This window comes from Dermacentor andersoni, chromosome 3 (assembly GCF_023375885.2).
Source record: "Dermacentor andersoni chromosome 3, qqDerAnde1_hic_scaffold, whole genome shotgun sequence".
Taxonomy (NCBI): Eukaryota; Metazoa; Arthropoda; class Arachnida; order Ixodida; family Ixodidae; genus Dermacentor; species Dermacentor andersoni.
Genome location: NC_092816.1, coordinates 78886551 through 78907960, shown reverse-complemented (window position 1 = coordinate 78907960; position 21410 = coordinate 78886551). Strand labels below are relative to the sequence as shown.

General features: G+C 47.0%; 1 protein-coding gene across 1 annotated transcript in view; it reads right to left on the bottom strand.

The window, feature by feature from the left end:
• LOC126544375 (uncharacterized) overlaps positions 1 to 19934 on the bottom strand; it is a 72483-nt gene extending 52549 nt beyond the window's left edge. Inside the window, exons 1-4 of the mRNA XM_072287235.1 lie at positions 19640 to 19934; positions 16004 to 16279; positions 12979 to 13087; positions 1891 to 1919 (exon numbers count right to left, since the gene is read on the bottom strand). Of these exons, the coding sequence (XP_072143336.1) occupies positions 1891 to 1919; positions 12979 to 13087; positions 16004 to 16279; positions 19640 to 19705 (480 nt within the window). The 5' untranslated portion in view covers positions 19706 to 19934. The remainder of the gene's footprint in view (positions 1 to 1890; positions 1920 to 12978; positions 13088 to 16003; positions 16280 to 19639) is intronic.
• Between the last annotated feature and the right edge of the window lie 1476 nt (positions 19935 to 21410).

Genomic DNA, 21410 nt, shown 5'->3' with positions numbered 1-21410 from the left:
AGGCGAGAGCTAGCGCGAACAAGGAACGCGCGGGTAACACGGGCCTCCGACAGAAACATGGCGTCGCGACGATGCCCTCACACGCCGCACCTGGCGCGTCATCGACGCAGGCGTGCCCTTTCGCCCGCTCTGCCTGTGACGTGGCGCCGCAGCCAATGGAATTTCATCGATCCCGTTTTTAGCTTGTCTACGCTATGATATCACCAATTGATATCGTTCACGCCACCCGTCTGAAGTCTTACTTTTCCAACAACAACCCTGCCTTTCCATAAGCGCCGAGACGGCGCTCCCATTGGTGAAGGTCGTATGTTACAGGCCACTGCCGCACATTGGTGAAGGTGCCAGCAAGGAGATGAAGACGACGATCGAAGAAGCGCTCGTGTGATTGTTCTTCAGCCATCTCTGCTCTCTGTACATATTCCGTCTATACATTTTTCCTTTCGTCTTGCCTACTTTTATCCCCGTCGCAGTATGATGTTACTTATTCAAGCGTTCCAGAGTGCCACGCTGCTGCTATCCGCTATGTTTGCCAGGTTCACAGAACAGCGGCTAAATAGGCCAACCTCAATATCAGTGAAGATAGGAGGAATGCAAGTGTGCGATGTGGCGAACATTTAATGTTTTTGGCGCGGATACAAACATTGTAAATAGTTATTGAACTCTCGTTTTTTTTTTTTTTTTGAGTTTTTCGGTGCTTAATACGAGAAATGTACTTGGTTACTGCGGTGCTCTCGATGAACCATACAAGCCACCTTGTTTGTATTTAACGAAATTAAGGGAAAGTATTGGATAATGCGTACGCAATATTTTAGGTCTGCGAGTTAATGGCGGCTTTTGTAATAAATTACGTATGCAACTAGTCCGGAGCTTTACGAGTATGTTTTACATGCCGCGCAAAATATTTCCGGTTGCACTGGCTTAACTACAAATGTAAGCAAGACTGGAATTAGTGAACTTAAGGGGAACGCTACTGCACATTTGTTTGCCACGTCAAACGCACGTACATCAGTTACTGTCTTTGTGAAAAATTCGCGTCAGCAAGTACTCGAAAGCGTCATGCTGCCGTTTCAGTTACGTTTCCCAATGTTCCGAGAGAACTCTGCTTTAGGGCGGGGGGGGGGGGGGTGAATACGCTTTTTAGGAACACGGGGCATGTTATCTGCAATGTATGCCGAAATTTTTATGTTCTAGGCTTAATTAAATGCGTTGAAAATCATTATTGCACTCTCGTTTTCTTTTTCGATTTTTTTTTCCTGCTCGTGATATGACGTTAGCCTTTAGTCCTTGGTGAAATAAACGAGGCGCCTTCTTCGTGTTTGATGAGAGTAAGTACCAGGTGATGGGTGATGCGTGAGACAAGTTGGAAAGGAGGGATTTAAGTGGGGAATTGGGAATAAATTACATATGCAAGCGCTCTGAAGCATTATGAAGGGGTTTAACCAGATGCGCAGAATTTGGCATGTTGCTCTGGCAGAACTGGAAATGCCACCGAGATAAAATTTACCGAAAATTGGTGGTAGGCTATGGCGAATCTGTGTGCGAAGTGAGATGGTTGTGGATAAAATATGCATTTGCAAAAAAGTCCTGATCAAGTGTTACAAAGCATTGCCCGTTCTTAGAGACAGAGAGAGGGGGGGGGGGGGGCTACAGATAACAAAGCATTGAAAGACACCAAGGGTTATGTTGAACTATTGGGGCCAACAAATGCGATCACCTCGCAAAACTTAAGCACTGCTAAGCGAAACATTAAAAAAGAATACTTGAAAAACCGTCGGCTATTGTACAGACCTTCTCGTTAGTTTGGCCTTGTTGTCCCCCTACCGGGCATATTTAGCTTCTAAGCAAATGTAAATAAAAGCCTACCTTGCGGTTTATAAACGTCCTGTTTACCTTGCAGTGGAATGCATAAGGATCTAGCACTGAAAAATAAAAGGATGCGGAATACGCATGATCAATGTTCCGTCTATATATTTCTCGAAACTTGCAGCTATGTCATAGATAATGACTGTAACGTGTTTAACCTTAACCGCCGCGGTGGCTTAGCTCTTGTGTAGCCCTGCTAAGCACGAGGTCGCGGTATCAAATCCCGCTCGTGGCGGCCGCATTTCGATGGGGCGGAATGCAAAAAGGCCCGTGCCTTTTGTATTGGGGTCTGTCTGAATAGCCTGTCAGCTATAGAAAGGTGCCGAAACATCAATAAATTACGAGTTGAAAGTCAGCGCCTTATTCTTGGTGTTTTCTGTTCTTTCGTAGTTATTGTCCTGGTATTCTCTGTCTTTTCTCTATACCTGTTTATAGCGCTGTTAATTATAAACCAGTACCACTGTTCCTACTTTACTATTCTCCTCGGTTATTAAATGATATTCTGTTTCCATCAGATGCCCTCTTCTACCTGACCAGTCTGACATTTCCCCTCAGGGCAAACGTAGTCCTGAACGCTCTCATGGCTTTAATATCTTTATCCACCAGGTTCTTCTCTACCCAAAGCAATGATGCATAGCAACAAGTTTCTGCTTCCTTTTTGAATAATAACCTTTTTAGACAACAGCAATACCAGTAATGTCTTCGGTTTAACTTGCATATGACTTGCACTTCTCTTCGGATGACACTTGAAATGAGGCAGAGCACAATGCCTATTCGGGGCGTCAGTAATTTACACGGCCGTATCTGCTACAGAACCGCTAAGGCTGACAGTCAGAGTTCAGGCAAAACATTAGTCGCCTGTTTTAGCATCGACTTAAAGCAAGTGTTTTTCACTGACATCTCAATGCGTTATCGTCGTTTCGTTTTGTCCTTTTATAGCGCAGCTTTTAGGAGCCCGTTTCTGCGGCGAGCGTCCGCGTTCCCGGAGTAACCTAGCGAATGAGCACAGCGAAGGATGACAGCGAGCAAACACGCAGTGGAGGGTGCGAAAAGCAGCGAGAGCCAAGAGGCGCGAGGAGGAAAGCGGAGAGGAGGGTGCAGTGATACCATGAGGCGGAAAGCGGAGGAGGGTATAGCGAAAGCGTGAGAAGAAAAACGTAGTGCCGCGCACGAGGGGCTTTTGCGGCGATGGCGATGGCTTTTGCGGCGATGGCTCTCGCGATCTCGAAATTAGCGAGGTAGCCGTGCCACCCTTGGCTCCGTTTGCAACGTGCCGCACGAGACCGGTTGCACGCGCCAGCTGGTGCATCGCCAAATGAAAACACGTATAGAGCTGCACTCTAATTTCGCATTCGGGAGTATCGTAATCCTCCATTATTTTTTTTTTCCTTCTGAATAGCAAGGCTGCATATAACAGGTGCTGAATAAGGTCATTTGTTAGAAAACCGATCCGGCGTTGTTCGTTCGGTACAGAGTGACAGCTCAGCGGTTTTTATAATTTACCATCTCCTTGCGTTGAATTGGTGCCCTCTGAAGGCTGATGACTCGTAAACGGTGCACATGTGCTGAGACCACTCATTTTGAAGTCGTACCGCGGCGGCTGGATCGCTTTCTGTTACATTGCTGCTGGTAATTTGATTAAAGCGGGGCTACAGTTGAATATACGGTGCAAACGTATAGATCGAAAACTCGGAGGTTAACAAAGAAGCTCGAGAAGAAGTTAAAGACCACGTAAAGTGCGATGGAATGAGAAATGTTAGGCGTAATGTTAACAGACAGGAAGAGAGCGGTGCGGATTAGAGAGCAAACGGGAATAGCCGATATTCTAATTGACATTCAGAGAAAAGATAGATCTGGCCAGGCCATGTAATGCACAGAGTAGATAACAGGTGAACCATTAAAGCTACAGAATGCGTGTCAAGAGAAAATAAGCGCAGTCGAGGACGGCAGAAAATTAGGTGGAGTGATGAAATTAAGAAATTTGCTCGCGCAAGTTGAAATCAGCTAGCGCAAGACAAGGGTAATTGGAGATCGCTGGTAAAAGACCTTCATCGTGCAATGGACATAAAAAAATATAGGCTGATGATGGTGATGGTGTTGACGATGATAATGGATATTAAGCTAGTTTAGTAAATGATCCTTCTGTCTTTCCAGAGGCAATTGCCATCTTTCATGTGTATTGTGAATGGCTCTAGAGTGAACATCACTACAACGAATTTTTCTGTATAAAGAAATAATTTAGGCGTCCCGTACGGCTCATTGCTTGCATTGCAATTAACACACTTATAGCGGTGTCGTCACTGCCCTACGCAGGTGTCACTCATCTGCAGTCAGTGCTAAAACTAGCGTCGTGCTGGACGAGCGAACCAGTCACAGCGAGTATAGTTTCACAGCTCCAAGGATCGCTCAACTCAACTCATACGTCGCTTGTGTAATGCTGTATTAAAGTGAAAAGTTGGGCGAGTTGGTATAGATTCATAATGGGAACAGCGCGAACAAGACGACGACGGAGTGAAAAGACACAGGACGAGCGCTGACTCACAGTTACATTTACTGAAACACACGTTAGGTCTATAAGCGACACAAGCGATCACACGGTCAATCGAGGAACGCGAAACCGGGCCACGTGTATACAGGGCATCTGTTACCGTATCGAGCTATCAGCAGGAATTAACGTACCTCGATAGCTCGATACGGTAATAGATGCCCTGTATACACGTGGCCCGGTTGTGCGTTCCTCGATTGATCATGTGATCGCTTGTGTCGCTTATATACCTGATGTGTGTTTCAGTAAACGTAGTTCTGAGTCAGCGCTTCTCCTGTGTACTTTCACTCCATCGTCGTCTTCTTCGCGTTGTTCCCATTATGTCTGTAACGCTGCTGATACACAGCAGCGCGTGCGGCGGCGGACGAACACGTTTACGTTGACGAGGACGTGAGTCGCTCGGAACTGACGACGGACGATGTTGTCGAAGCCAGCAAGGACGGGGATGCGGCGAAGGTTAACGAAGGCAACAGTGGTGAAGGTGCCGAAGACGAATAAGAAATATAGAGAGAGACAATAGCGACAACAGCGGCATTCGAGGCTTTGCGTCGCTTCCGCGTTTCGCCGTGGAGCGAGCGTGAATCTCGATGACATAAGGTTGGCCGCACTCACCAGTTCCGTCAGAGCAAATGGGCAGGCGCAAACTAGCGACTCCTTTCGCCAACTATCTCTTTAATTTAGGTTAAATATAGGTTTTATTTCGCTGGACGTGCTTATCCGGCTCTTTTGGGAGTGGTATGGTATCTGGTGTTTACGACGAAGTTGCCTGCACAACGAATCATTTATGCGATGCCGAGTGCTCCATCTTCATTAGGGTGGCGTTGGACTGTAGTTAATTGTTAATGCTAAAAGAAGGGGGCCATTGTACTCAAGATGCCGAATTTGGAGAACTTTGGCCTACTGAAAGCACTGAAAGTCACAAAAGCACTGAAAGTCATGCGTTTCCTGCGAACGTGAAATATACGTGAAAGGTGTTTTCAGGGAGGTGAAACCGGTAGCGAGAAACCTTCAACGCTGGCCTGTCAGGGAAAGTGATTCCTGTCTGGGCACGCCGATCGCTCATGCTTGAGTTGACGATTCCCTCCTTGTCCTGGTTAGGTGCGCTCCAGAGACTAAGCCTCTCGCTAGACCCTTCTGCATCGCTTATTCAAGGAAGGTATATATAGAGTATAGTCGACATCGTATTTTTTTTTTCATGACCTGCTTGTTATTGTCACCTTTCTTTAAGCACTGATGCGATTAAAAGTCAAGTTTTTCGTTCTACATCTTCTCCCCTCCACCCTGGCCTTCCCCGCTAATCTGCCTGGGCAAGCTCCAGGCCGCTGGGCTAATGCTACTCAGGGTTTCGACAGTATTTTACAACCGTGGGTGGATAGTGTTTTCAAGAGCAAAGGGCAAGGAGTTTTTACAGCGGCTTCGAAGAATAGGTCCTGCGATAGCATCCACTTCTTACCAACGAAGCCCGAAAGTACGAGCGTGCCAAACTATAACATTTGGACTGGAAGGTGCACGTGGTGGCCACACACACCCACACTGCCCAAAGTAGGAAATATGTGTGGGGTTCTTCTTCAGCGATTCTTAAGTTTGTATGGAGATAATTCAAGTTTCAGGAAGCTGCAGCATTCATAAGAGATTACATAAGAATTAATGTAGGCCTTGGTTATTGGTTCTGACTGCCCTCACTCTGCATCATGGGATGTAACAGCTCAATCTATTCCTAGCGTAGGTTCACTGAGACTTTGAAGTGATCTCCTAAATGTTTCCTCGAATCCTCCAGGTTGGCTGTTGTTTCTTGCTTTTTTTTTTCTTTCTTGTAAGCGAAAGAGTTTAGTGCAGTAGCAGTGCAAAGCTGTAATTGGCTCCAATGCATGTGTAGAACGGGCGTAGCAGTATGTGCACCGAGGACGTGCCATCCTGCCACTAAATATTACGCCAATATGACCTAACGTTTCCGACGAGCTTCGCTAAAACAGCATTACAGACACCCGGGAAATCAGCCTACCCCAGGTGTCTCAGATAGACCACTTTTACGAGCGTAGCGGTGGCGTCCCCTTAAATGACAAGTCGCTCCTCTATGAACCATCCGAGCACCTCGTGCGAGTTGCTTGTTTAATCGCTACGTTCACAGAATGCGCAGCCAAGCGCAGTAAAAAACAGTTGGCTTTATTTTATTACAAGGAAACGAAAGCGCATGGCCTCCGTGCGTCCACTTTTTCACTACTCGTTAATTAAACGCGCGAGAGAGGAGTCCTGAAAGAGGCTGAGAGAGAGAGAGAGAGAGAAAATGATAAATGAAAGGTAGGGAGGTTAACCAGGACTGAGCCCGGTTGGCTACCCTACACTGGGGAGAGGGAAAGGGGGACGGAAAGATTAAAAGAAAAGAGAAAGTCCACTGGAGATATCAGTCGGTCACTCAGTCCGGATCACAGACGTTGACTCAATCCGGTCGCTTTCAAATATCGCAGCAGCGCTTTTGTGGCCTTTTGTAGCTGTGATATGCGAGGCCATGATCCCAAGATCTTGTTCAAGGTGAACGGCTTTCCATCTAGCTGATTGAGAGCTGTGCAGAGGTCTTGCCTTTCATTTTCATAAGATGGGCAGTAGCACAGTAGGTGTTCTATGGTTTCCTCGACACCGCAGGCATTGCACTCGGCGCTATCAGCCATTCCAATCAGAAATGCATAAGCATTTGTGAATGCGACGCCCAAACGTAAGCGGCACAGCACTGTTTCCTCATTTCGCGGAAGACCTGGTAACAGCCGCAGTTGCATGTAGGGATCGAGGGAAAGCAAGCGATGGTGAGTGAATTCAGATGTGCGCCACGTCTCCAATGTCAAAGAGTGCGCTAGCTTGCCTAAGTGTTGGGCTGCGTCGGTCCGCGATAAAGGTATTGAAACAAGGGTTGCTCCCTCGTGAGCTTTTCTAGCAGCTTCGTCAGCGAGGTCGTTGCCGGAGATACCGCAATGACCAGGCAGCCACTGAAACACGACGTCGTGTCCTTTCGCGATCATGTGATGGTGCATTTCTCGTATCTCCGACACGAGTTGTTCACATGACCCGCGACGAAGAGATGCCAGAAGACATTGTAAGGCCGCCTTCGAATCGCAGAATATAGCCCACCGATTAGCCGGTTGGTTATTAATATAATCAACGGCACCTCGGAGGGCAACAAGCTCCGAACTAGTCGATGTTGTCAAGTGAGAGATCTTGTATTGGATGCTTAGTGAACGGGATGGTATAACCACTGCGCTGGTGGAGCTGGTCTGAGTGGAAGAGCCATCCGTATATATATGTACTCGATCAAAGTAGAAAGTGTGCAAACAATCCAGAGCTGCTTGCTTCAAGGCCAAGGTAGGCAGGTCGGTCTTTTTTCTTATCCCTGGAATCGTAAGACGCACTTGAGGTTGTTTTAAACACCACAAAGCTGAGGTTGAACGTGCAGAGGGTGTGAAACCCGATGGTAAGGAGGCACGATGGATGTCGACCTTGTTGCAGAAGGACGCCTGTGGTCGTCGTTCGGGCAGGCACGCAAGAAAGCTTGACTGCATCCGTGAAACATGACGAACATGGGTTCTAAGCGTTTCGGTGCTAATATAAGTTGTGATCGGATGGTCTTGAGCGATTATAATGGTTCCAGCTGTCGAGGCGCTGCGCGGAAGGCCTAGGCAAACACGTAGTGCCTGTGCCTGCACGCTCTGAAGTGCTCGAAGATTTGACTTGCAGGTTTTAGCAAGCACGGGGGAGCTATAGCGTAGGAATCCGATGAACAGTGCTCGATATAACTGTAGCATGGAGCCCACTGACGATCCCCATGTTTTGCCGGCGATGAACTTGAAGACGTGAACAATAGATGTGAGCTTCTTCTTTAAGTGGGCAACATGAGGGCTCCAAGTGAGGTCCCGGTCTACAATGACGCCCAAAAACCGGTGATTTCTCTTGTAGGAGATAGGCCGACCATTGATGCATACTGGATAAGGAGTCATCGTTTTTCGCGTAAAAGCGACTAATGCACATTTTTCTGTTGAGATGGTAAGGCCTTGTGTGTGAAGGTAGTCAGATGCCTGTGTTGCTGCTTTCTGTAGCCGTGCGCGAACCTGCAGGCGAGTGACCGCTGATGTCCAGATGCAGATGTCGTCGGCGTAGATTGAAACACTCACTGTTTCCGGTAGGGATTCGGCCAGCCCAAGAAGCGCGAGGTTGAAAAGAATAGGGCTTAGAACACCGCCCTGGGGAACGCCTCGGCATGTGTAGTGGTCGGTAGTCGGACCATCTTCCGTTCGTACGAACAAGGACCTTTGTGTCAAGTAGTTACTGACCCATCGATATACTCGCCCTCCTAGTTCAATTGTCAGAAGTGCGTCTAGAATGGTTTGATGGGAAACGTTGTCGTAAGCGCCTTTCACGTCAAGAAAGAGCGCTACTGATAATCGCTTCCGAGATTTTTGTTGTTCCACAGATGATACGAGATCGATAACACTGTCAATCGATGAACGACCGCGTCGAAATCCCGCCATAGAGTCAGGGTAAATTTTATGATGTTCAAGGTACCATTCGAGACGCATGAGGATCATACGTTCCATAAGCTTCCCGACGCAGCTGGCAAGAGCTATAGGCCGATAGGATGCCAATTCGAGCGGGGACTTTCCTGCTTTTAGAAGCGGTACCAGGCGGCTGCGTTTCCATTCCTGTGGGACGACACCATCTTGCCATGAAGTATTAAAAAGGCTGAGGAGTTCTCTTCGTGCTTCTCTGCCTAGGTGGCGCAAAGCAGTATATGTTATGCCATCGGGTCCTGGTGAAGACGAACACCTACATAGCGCCATAGCAGCTTCTAACTCTTCCATAGAGAATGGAGCGTCCATACTTGCATCTCGTGGGCCGGGGATGTTGCCTAGAGCCATGTCAGGGACTAAAACTGTGCCGCCGGCGACGTTCGCACAAAATTCCTCTGCGACGTCTATCTCGCGGCGGTTTTGATAGAGAGCAAGGGCGTTGAATGGGTGTCGTTGCTGGGGACTTGAGCAAAGACCCCGTAGGGTACGCCACACACAGGACAATGGCTTGCGGGGGTCTAGTGAGTCGCAAAAAGATTTCCATCTTTGATCCGCTAGCTTATCCATTCGGCGTTTGATCTTCTTTTGCATGCGCCGAGCTTCTCTGAGGTCAAGAATTGACTTCGTGCGCCTGTACCTCCTTTCAGCTCGGCGACGTAGTGCACGAAGCCTTTCCAATTCAATGTCATTATCTGTACGCTTTGATGGATGTGTGAAGCAGCGTGTGCAATCTTGCATAGCGTCAGCAATTATGTCTTCTAATCTGCGTGCAATAGGCTGAGTTTTCAAAATTGATTAGGACGTAGTAGTGAATGCAGGGTAATTCATACCATGGCCTGCTCACGTTTTAAAGGGCCGCCAGAACCCTTGAAACTGCGAAACAGACTCTGGTGATTGTCTGTGTATTTGAAATATACTGAAATAGCAACGGTGTTAAAACAGTAGTTAAAAAAGTTACACACGCCTAATGAGCCGTCTAGAGTCGAGACCACACGTACGCTTGCCGACGCGCGTAAGCTCGCGTCTACGCGCCTTGCGCCTCCCGCGTCTCGCGAGGAATGGTCGTTTGCATCCACAAATACGCGCGACAGCGCGCGCTCACTGGCATAGAGTTTGCTCACTGGGCTTATTCACAGACGCCTTGGAAGACGCCACTTCGTACTTTGTTATTGAGAGTGTTTCAAAATGTCTCAATGTCAATTAAAGTAATTGTTATATTTTCAGAAGGTTACGTCAGCACAAAAAGGAAAGGTTAAGCACTTTCTTGCATGATATAAATCTGCTGAATGTTAATCATAAATCTATAAAAATGGAATAAATCAGCTGAAAGTTGAATGTACCGCGCCGTAGCTGCGTAGCCAGGCGCGCCGACGCGAGGCAGCCCAGGCGCGCGATCATGCCCCAAACACTGGCACGCGTCGGCAAGCTTCGGCGCGCCCCAACAAGCGAACGCTTCGCTTCGCGTTGGTGGGAGGAAGAGGGCACGCAACCACTAGACAGAAGCTCCGACGCGCGGAAGCTCGCTCCTCGGCTGCGGCGCACTGTTGCTGGAATATTCCGACTTCATCCGTCAAAGTCCGGCCTAAGACAGCCTGCTGTAAGCTAAGCTTGAAACGATAAGTTAGTGATCTGCATGTGCTTTTAGATATAAAAAACACGTTTGAATAATGAATATACGCCTGCCGCAACAGTTTGTTTTTATTTTTGAAGTAACAATAGTGTACAAAATATCGACATCAGCGCTCGTGCATCGTCTGTCTGCAAGATCGCTTTGCAAACACCTGCACGACGATGCCATATATCAAAAACTGTTGTACCATATCATTTTTTGGTAGCTTATTGCACAGCCAACTATGTAAGAATTAGGCGTGGAATGTATAAGTGAAAAAATCTGGGTTGGAAATATTGCCACGTAGTAGTGACGGTAAATAAATAGTGCCGGCTCAATCGCAACGATAGCGGCGAGCAATGTCGGCAATCGTCGAAAATCTCATCTGCGGGTCAAGCGCGTCGGTTTGCATACGTCAGTCGTCGAAAGTTACAGCCTATTCGCTGGTGCCCGCGCGCCTTCCAGAAACTACAATACAATTCATGTCGCGTATGCAATCAGATTAGCAAGGTTCGTCGACAACAGACAGAACCATCGATAACATTCGCGAAACTTCCGATACGTTCGGGCGCATCCTGCACCGAACGATAACGCTTAAAATTTTTTAGCCGGTGAAATACGGTAACCGGATACAGATAAAGCATCCGTGTCAATATAATTATGCTTGTTGGTGCATGAGAGAAACGTCAAAAAGTGAATTTTTCAGCAAAACAGAATTGAAACACCTGTAGCACTCACAAAAAAAAAAAAACTAGAATAGCTAAAATGTATGTAATTCGTATCTTGTCTCCCCCCAATTCTTGATTCTGCCAAATCTAGCCCATGGAGCACCTCTATTATTCTAGGTTGTTTTGATGCATCAACACCGCATCCGGAGTCCTTCACATTGAGTGTATTGCTACAAAACATTTTCACAGTGAGGAGCTGTTCACCGAGATCGCGCCGCGTCGCGACGCGTACGAGCCGTGCCGCACTGTCTGCGCATGCGTGGGCGCGCGTCCGCAAGCGCACGTGTTGTCTGGGTTTAAGGGCTCCGTGGAGTCCGGCAGAAGTTTACCGCCTGAGCTTGCTAAGCTTGCGGCAAAATGCAAGTACACAGGTACTTTTGTATTCCTCTTAAACCAGACTGCGTCCGTCTATACGCCACCAAGCATCCAAGCTGCGCATTTTTCACTAGGAGTGAGATGCCATAGCCGCTGAGGGGATGATCTGGGGCAGCGGGTAACGCCTGACATTGTTAGGATAGTTGGCTTACACTGGCATGTAGCATCGGTTAACAAAGCTCCAACTTGTCAAATGCAATTCACCGACAAGTGGGTGATTATTCCAAGTTAATACTACGAATCGAATACTGCACACTAACTATTCGCATTATTATCCGAGAAGAAACTAATCAGTATTGTCGATTATTCAAAAGCAGCCAAATATTTCATAACAACCGAACGTTAAAGTCTGGTTACTGTTCTCTATCGCCTAAATAAAGTATCGCAAGTCATCGGAACTTATACAACGACGAAAATTATCGACGCAACGCAGAAATAAAATGGGCAATCCAAGTTTTCTTTTGAGTTTTGGGGTGGAAGGCTTTTGCTTGTCTGTCATTTAGTGCTTTGGCAGTGCTGTCACGCAGCAGATTTATCTTTTACGTTACAATCTGGGATATTTTCCTTGTAACGGGTCCTTTTGCAATGTCTACGGCCAAAAGTTCTACAGCAACGTCTTCTTCCCCCACAAATTGTGACCTTTTCTGGTAACTAGTTATTGAAAGTTTTAGGAAAGCTAGTCATACAAGAGTCATTCCTTCTTCGAAAGCTTGTTTGCAACATAAAGTTGTTTATACGCCATTCTTTCTATTTTTTGTATGAACATCATCGATCTCGTGTTTAAAACTGATTCATTATCCCGATATTTAGCTGTCCTGTTACACTGCAGCCAGCACAGGCGTGATACCGAATTATACCGATATCAGTATGCCTGCTGTAAATGTGTGCATCTGCGTTTGGTTATTCGGTATTCAATTCGATTTTCGAATCGATATTCGTTTTTTTACTATCCATATTCTATTCGTATTCTTTAAATTTAATGTTCCCTCGCCTCTAGTTTCTGTAAATTGGTACTCTTATTCTTTCAAGTTCTTTATACAGTCTTCAGGATATACAATTAACTCAGGCTGAGGTAGTCATTTCCTTTTGCTCCTGCTTTCGACTACGGTATAGTAGTACTAATAAACTTTATTGATGAAAAGAGCAGGCAACATCTTCGCGCTAGCTCGACGAATAGATGAATATCACCCAGCTTTGGCAAAGACCTTCCGTAAAAAACATTAGTGTACCTTACACTTTGTGGAAAAAGCAATGGGAACTGTTAACGATACCAATATAAACAAAACTTGCAGACATTACACTCACCAGGTCGTCGGGTAGTTGGTAGGTCGTAAACAGTGAGATTCTCCCTATTGCATTTCCCACTGAGGCAAACGCCAACTGCTATACTTTCTCCGTGGTTTTTTGTAGAGAACTGTTTTAGGGGAGAACACATTTGAAATTCCGGTCGGTATCGATGTCATCACTGCACTTTGTTTGTTCAATCTTCTGTCTGCGAGCTATGGCAGATTCATCAGTGGATGGCGACAAACGAAATTATCACAAGTCACTTAATTCCTCCGCATCGCGCCAATAGCAAGATTCAAAATGTTGCGCGATATTAACTTGTGATAAAACCGCTTACTGTTTCAGTAACCGCCTAATATCAGCACCCCTTCCCCGGCAATAACCACCATCTTCTGTGCACACGCGACGCCAGAACACCAATGACACCGCACGGAAAGTAGACGTGCGCTGTTAGTCGGTACTGGTGTACCACACCTGTCTTGAGGCTCATAGGTCCAGCACCTAAGACGTCATCTGAATTCACGAGCACAGCGAAAGAGAGAAACTGTCTCTTTGGTACCCTAGCACTGTATTACCAGAAGCTCAATCGCACACTGTACAATCGTGTACAATCAGTACGCGATTCAGTCGGCGTCAAACGTACACAAGACACAGAAATAATAAAAATTTTGGAGGGTGCTTAAGCTTCGCCTTCAAGGGTGGAGTGCGATAGCATGCGAAAATTCCCGACTGCTTCTCAGGCTTCCCGGGCAACTGCAGCGTATGTTACCGTAATATTTTCAGGAAACGCTGGCGGCGACCATTATGCATGAAGGCGAGCTCCCTGCTAGAAACGCGGTCTCTTCCGTGGGCCGATCCCGGGGACAGCGCAGAACCACGCCAGACAGTTACATCATTTTCAGGTTTCTGTTGTTTCGCACTTTTTATATTTAACAGATTTAACATAAGCCTTTACATAAAAGGCACGCTCTGTCAGTCTTTTGTTTCGTGACATTTGTTTTAACAGCGAAGCTCTTCTTGCTCGGCGTAAAATGAACCGCGTATCCCAAAACTCCACCGACGCCCACCGACGGAGACACTACGCGCCGCCGGTTCTGCGCCGAGATCTGCGCATGCTCCATGGTAACGGCAAGGAATGCGCATGCGCTTGACCTTGAAAAGGATATGAAATGTGTGCTCGGCGGCGCTGGGTCAGTTAACGCCATCGGGCGGCCTAGGAAACTTCGTACTGCCGAAGAAGAGGCTGCGCATCGCGAAACTAGATTTGCTGCGAAGCGGGAGAATCAACGGCAACGACGGGTCGATCCGGCCTACTTGGCCAGAGGGGCCGAAGCCAAGAGGTGGCGACTACACGCAGGCCCAGAATACGCCAGTCGAGAGAGAGCCAGGGCTGCTGCGAAGCATCGACGATTACGCCAAGACCCTGCAATACGGGAGGCCGAGTACCAGCGACGCCGAGCTCGCGCTTCAACCGGACAACGAGAGTACAGCAGAGGAAGGTACCGTGTGTGATGCGGTATCGCCATTATAACCCGGATGACGTTCTCAACTATCAGCGTGAGCCGTTGTTACTTTACGTGCCGTTCAGGAGGGAGCATGTCGAAGCGCTTGACAACAATGCTTTCGTAAAGACTTACAAGGAACAGATGGAAGTCATCGTGAAGAAGCGGGAAGAGTACGTCTTCGATAAGGACTGTGACGCCTTGATGGAGCTGGCGCGTAGCATAGCGGATACGGAACGAGCCCCTACGAATGAGGCTGTCACCAGCACTAACAATGTTCGTGTCGAGGCGGGAGACGAGGACCATATCGGCAACGAAGCGGTGAGCAAGGGGTTACAACCTAGCATTAGCCGGAATATTCCCTAATCGACCAGCTTCGATGTTTCAAAAATCACGTAACCGAGTGCGAGCTTGCCCGCATTTATTCATTTTTTTTAGGGGGTGGGGGGGTGTTGTCATTGTCAAAACTCTGAGGAATAACTTGGTCAAGAATGTAAGACAAGGTATGAGCAACTTTAGTGACAGAAGGGTGTGGCAATATAGCCTGCAAATACCGCATGTCATACGTAGCATATACATATAGCTAAATATATAGGCCAATTTTCGCTCACAGGACGCCAGTGACTCCTATAACGCCGACACCGCATTTTCCGCAACACGGGGTCCTTAGCGCTATCCCGTTAAAACATTGAACTTCCGCGAAGTTTGTGACCGTATTCAGTGAAACCATGCAATGTTTTGTTGTTCACTTGCCTCCAGTACGCGCTTGAAATCTGAACAGCATGCAATGTGTCCAGGCTAAAAAATAACGGGCTTTTTACAGCGAAGCTGTTTGTGGCTAGGGTTCCGTGCATTGTTCGTCTCCGTCAATAAATCTGTGGGAGCAAAAGACAATCATCAGCAATGGCTCGTGACACTGCCTGCGCGTTCGTTGTCGTTGTCTTCTTCCGCAGCTGACTCCGTGGCCGCTCATCATGTCAGCGTTCACGTACTGCTCCTCCATCTGCGAAGGCGCTGACGGCACTGGCCCACTGCCGGTCGGTGCGGTAATTTCAGTTTCAGTTTATTTTTTTTATAATAAGTGGATATACATGCTTTCATAAGTGTACAGAAGGTCTCAAATTCATGGCCTCAGTATATCGTGAAATCAAAACACGAATTTATATCACGAATGTAGAACACGAACGAATGCGGATGTATAAAAATAAATGGTTGTGCATAGCTTTCGTCACGATGACCACCGATCAAGACAATGAATGTGTTCGTAGCTTTGTTCAAAATTCTGTGTCACCTCTTAATCGTGTGCTACGCAACTTCGCTGGTCATCCACATACACAGAGTGGAATGGCTCATGATTTTTCTCAGACTCCGCTATCCGTAAGCTTGCCAGTGGGTGCACAAGAATTGTTCGCCCTGCCTTGACATTCGAATTCCGTGTCCCATTTTCGCGAAGCAACAAATGCGGCAAAAAAGTGGTTCTGTCTAGCGTAAATGACGACCACTCAATGAAAGCCTCTAAACGAGCATTTCGAATTTCTTACCAGGCATGGGGTTTTATCTTTTACGATTCCATTTTTGACTACTATTCCGTCTCGTGGTGTTGCTTCCGTCGTGATGGAGGTGTCTACGGGCTCGGCAAGGCTTCCGTTGCTACTGTCCGCCGACGTGTTTGCTTCCACTTCACTTTGTGTTGGCGTCTCGGCGCTCCTGGCAGAGACTTGAACGCCCTCTTCTGCATCTTCGTACTCGTAGGATTTGTCATAGTAGTAAGCAATTGGGTCGCTGTCTAAGCAGGAGCACCTTCTTGCCACGAGCACCTATGGAGTAAAAAAAAAAAATTTCACAGTATCTGGCAATAATCCATAAGTAGGCTCCAGATCTAATGAAAGTTCCTTTAGAGAGCCTTGATTTTAGTTATAGTGAACTGTAAGTCCAAAAATACTGTCGCCGTGTCTATTACCGACAGTGGCTGTGACATAGTTACTAGCGCGAACAAGATTAACGGGGAAAAGGTGTGACAGGACAGAGCAATAGACTTCAACTGTCAAGCTTTGTTCAGAAAACCAAGCAAAGAAGCCACCGTGGGCTCAAATAAATCCGCAAACAGACGCATAAACGAGTGTGTCACGTAGGAGACAGCACAATACGCAAAGCAACTGATAGGTGACTACAACAAGCCATTACAAAGCATTCACCAGGTTCTTCTCAAGTGAATGCCAGTGATGGAGCGCTTACACATTGATCAGCAGCTTTTGAAATGCAATACGCCTCAAATATTTTCCTGTGTAACTGTCTGGCCAACCGCCTGAGCACTTGCGCGTTATAAAAACACGGGGAGCATTTACGTGTACGTCTACGGCAGTGGTCAGTCAAGTGGCCCGCGCCTGCCAGAGCATTTGCAGCGTTTCGGTGCTCCCTAAGCCGGTCAAACAGGCAACTGCCTGTTTGTGCGATATAGCACTTTCCACAGGGAAGTGCAATCTTTTATACCATCCCCCCATTGCAGTTAACAAAGCGGGTGACGTGCTCCTTACTGCACGTACCTTGGCTCCCGGCGTTGTTTACCAGCCAGCACATTCTTGTGAGCTTAAGTGGCACCGAAAAAACACCCCCCCCCCCCCCTTACCGCACTTCGCAATTTTTTTTTTTTTTTTTTGGGCAGTGGGACACCCCGGTACGCATGGCACAGCCACAGGGCGCCCACTGGGACGTGCGTTATTGCACCGAGCGGTTGCTGGGTCAGCTTCGTGGCGCATTCGGTTGTCTCCTACGTGGAACATTCGTTTATGCGTCTCTCTGCGCATTTATTTGAGCGTACGGTGGCTTCTACGCATATTTTTTTTTCTGAATGAAGCTTGTCAGTTGTAGTCTAGCGCTCTGTCCTGTCCTACCTTTATTCCGTTAGTCTTTTTCGCGCTAGCAACACCAACTGCACCAGCACCAACTAGCTCAACTTTCTGCGCTAACTAGTGCCGACATTTTGCCAAACTATACCACCATATTTTTTTATGTGCAGGGCTATACGAGTAATTAACACTTCTCTCACCTTGCCGGTTTTGCAGTATCTTATTGACGAGAGTAGTCGGTTCAGCGCAGCAGTCGATTGATTAACCCTCGTCTTGTCAGTTATACTTGCCTGCTGGTGAGGCTACTTCTAGGCCAACCTAACCGGGTTGCTAGCGGAAACCAGTTGTTATGCCAGCTGCTTGCGGAAACCACACCGCAAAGGTGGTGGTACGTACCAAGTTCTTACTAGGTGCATACCTTATCTCTGCGAATATTTTTTCAGCTGCGAAGTTTCTCTTCTAAAGAACGTGTGTCTTTGCAGCTTCATGTCACTTTATCATAATTGTGAAACTTTCCTTTTCAAACCCAGTGAAACAGCATGTGTAATTTTTTAAAGCAAGTCTACAAACTTGTACGATGGGACGCCTTTAACTGGACGTTTTGAAGACAAACACCAGAAACAAACAAGTTCCTATTAAGCATCCCGGCCAAAACGAAACCCTTTATGAGACCGCAAAATTAAAGCGAAAGCCCTTTGCGCAATGGAAGGAAGTTGTGGGCTGAAGTTTCGTGCATTGAAAAATCTTTGTTTCTAAAGGCCCAGCACGAGGAACGACTTCTCGCAGTGACCCTTTTGCGGTTGTATGACTTGTGTCTGGAAAGCGTAATCTTCGATCGTCGGGACATCGCTTCATTAGCTGCACCGATACGTGAAAACAGCAGTTCAAGCTAGTGTGCGTGGCCTCCAAGTTAGACATACGCAAAATGTGTCGATGCGAGTTGCCGCATTCTGTAAACCGTTCATCAATTGCAATCACTCTCGACGCGCCCTTTGTCAGACATCGCGTGAAGCAGAGCACACTCTCACAGCTGCGGCACTACATTCCCCATCGATGACTGCAGTCGCGGCGTCAAACTTCTTGACAATGACGCTCTTGACTCAGCTGCGACGGCGCCGGATGTGCACCGTCTGCTACCGGGCACCTGCCTCTCAAAGTGTCGCTGGGGCTTTGAGGCCGTAATCTGTATTTGCCTTGCAATGAATATCAAGCAACAATAATGCGTAGTAACCGAATGCGTAGTTGCTCTACATCAATACTACTGAGGTACTGTTGCGAGCTGGGGAAAAGTAACGAACACTGAGTACTTCATTTTTCTACCGCACACCAAAAAACGCTGCAGGTTGCGTGTTGAAAACAGATCCTGCTTGCGCCTTAGGAATTCGTTGTAAGTGGCGCATACTGCTCTAATTTCGTTATAATTTTTTCATGCAGCTGTTTTTATTGTCTGTCTAACACTTCCATATGCAAGCGGATGCGCGCGAGCACATTTAATGCAAAGCATTCTTTTCCCTCTCACTGTTCCTATCGCTTGCCGGGCGCCTTCTGGCTAGACAAACCACTGCATTACGAGTAAAATTAATTTCCGACGCGTTACCTCCTGAAATCCCGACTTCACCATGTGACCGGCATTCGTGAGGACTCTTGGTTATTTTGACCACGCGGGGTTCGGTACATTAGAGTTTTCTTTTTTTTTGCCATCGGAATGTGGCCACGTACCGCTTGCTGGGATCGAACCCATGCGTGACCTCGTGCTCAGCAGCGCAAGGCCATCGCCACTGCGCTACCGTGGTAGGCGAACATTATTAATATTCCTCGACATTCACTGCAAAGAAAATACTGATTTTAGGCTGACGAAATCTGCAGCGGTAGTATGAGAGGCAGTGCCCGGCAGTAGAGGGCGCATATAATTGACGTATGTTGAGAACACGACCTTCAAATACATGACTAATTCAATTCTAACAACTTAGTCTTGGTTTCATTTCGACTACTCATGGAAGCTGTTCCATCAGACATTTTGTTAAGGACAAAGGCCAAACAAAACGTGCCCACATGCGTATCGTACCCTTGGTGCAGTAAAAAAGCGTTGCACTGAACGAAGCTCTCTAAGCGAAAGGCGGGAAGTGCAGACTTTTTTTTTTTTAATCGTGCATAATTTAACACGTCGAAGAGAAATTCTCGTAAGGTTCAGCACACTCAAGAAAGAACAACCCTTGATGCTAGCGTCATTATTAGCACCATGCATAGGAGAGATTCAAAATACTCTTCAACACCCGATGAATGTGAGCACGCGAGACGTTTGCCCAACAATAATAGCAAGAATCCCCATACCGCAAAGGCCAGTATATCTGCACGCTTGCCGGCGTGCGAAAGCCCGCCCCTACGGGCCTCACGCATGCGCAGGTGGTGCAGGACAGGTCGTACGCGTCGAAACGACGCGCGAGCACAGGTATCTTCTTCAGACAAATATCGCTGCTCTGACTGCCTCACAAAAATACGAAACGATGTCTGCCGAGGCACATACAATGGGCCAACCGGGCGCGCGCTGGGGTCCGGTCTTGTAGGTTCAAACCGGCATTCGCCTCGAGCCGCGGCAAACGCGAGGCGCGAAGGCACGAGCTATCGCGCGCCGGCAAGCGTACGCGCAGTTCGGCCTTTAGGCTGCGTATTCCAGCGCACAGACGATTTGGGACCTCACCTTTAAAGGACAGAGTATACTTTGATATTTAGCTTTACATTTGCAAGTTTTATTAGGTACGAGCAAGCATGAGATGCGTCACTGTTCCAAACCGTGGATGAATTGAAGTAAACAACTTGATATTTCACCCTGTGCATACCAATTCTAACGACACGCAGCTGCAGTTTACACACGAAGGAGAATTCAAAAGGAAATAGTCGGCAATATGGCTTTCAGAGTATAGTGGAAGCAAGATGACTCGACATTTGTATTGTTAACGTGTAATTCATGCAGTACCAAATCGTTATTTCTAAAGCGTAAGTTTAGGGGCAAGCAACAGCCTGATAACGTAATCTAAGCTGAGATTCAACTAGGGCATCATCAGCGTGTTGCAAAATTCGGCAATGGTCCGAGTCATATCCACATTATTAGCATAACGGCTCTATAGTAGTGCTTCCAAAGGAACACCACAATGAAGGGAGACTACGTTGCTTCTTACTTATCCAAGCACCATTGTTCGTGTTCAATAGATAACGTAGTTGTTTGCGGCGACGAAAACGTATATCTACAACTTACCACGTAAAACAGCGGGATTCACCGAGTTAAATACTTTTCAAAGATCAAAAAATAGAGTACAAGCAAATTCCTTTTGTTCTAGTGTTATTTTTAAAAGTGTAAGGGTTCTTCTAAGGCAACCTGTGCACGCCACCCAGTTATAAGCTAATACTGATTTTAAGACAAGATCTCCTTTGCCTTGTCAAAACTGAGTATTCTCAAGTACATAACCTTTTCAACGATCAGCGCGAGATGCAACGATGAATTCTAATTACCCAATAATTATTGGTCTTACTTATTCCCTCTGCTTATACCGAGGAGAGGTCATTTTATGTTAACTCGTATACCTTGTGGGATGATAATGTTAATAAATGCGACAAGCAGAGCATGTCCACGACACCCAACATTTAGACCCATCACATCAACCGAAATGCCATCCTATCCACGATATAGGCTTTTTAAAAGACAAACAGAATAGAAAAAACTATCATTCTCACTACACTCTGGAAAATATGTTCAACATATTGCCGATCAGCACACGATAGCTTGGTGCCCGTTTTGCCAAGAGCATATAGAAACAGATAATTTCAAAAGTGTAAGCGTGGGCTGGGCACATAGCACGAGGTAACAAACGTACACACACTGCGATAAATCCCAACCAAATGTCTCTTGAAGAAACATTGGAATGTGCAAGAAAGCCACAACCATCACACGCCAGTAATGTGGTGAAAGCAAAGAATTGAACTGAGATTCTCCAAATAAAACCAGACTTCACCCCATTTTCACACCCTGAGACTTCATACCGGGGTGGCCTCTACGCCTTCCGTAACCGGGTCCGGCAGCGCGCCATCTCTTTACCCTGTGTGTGTG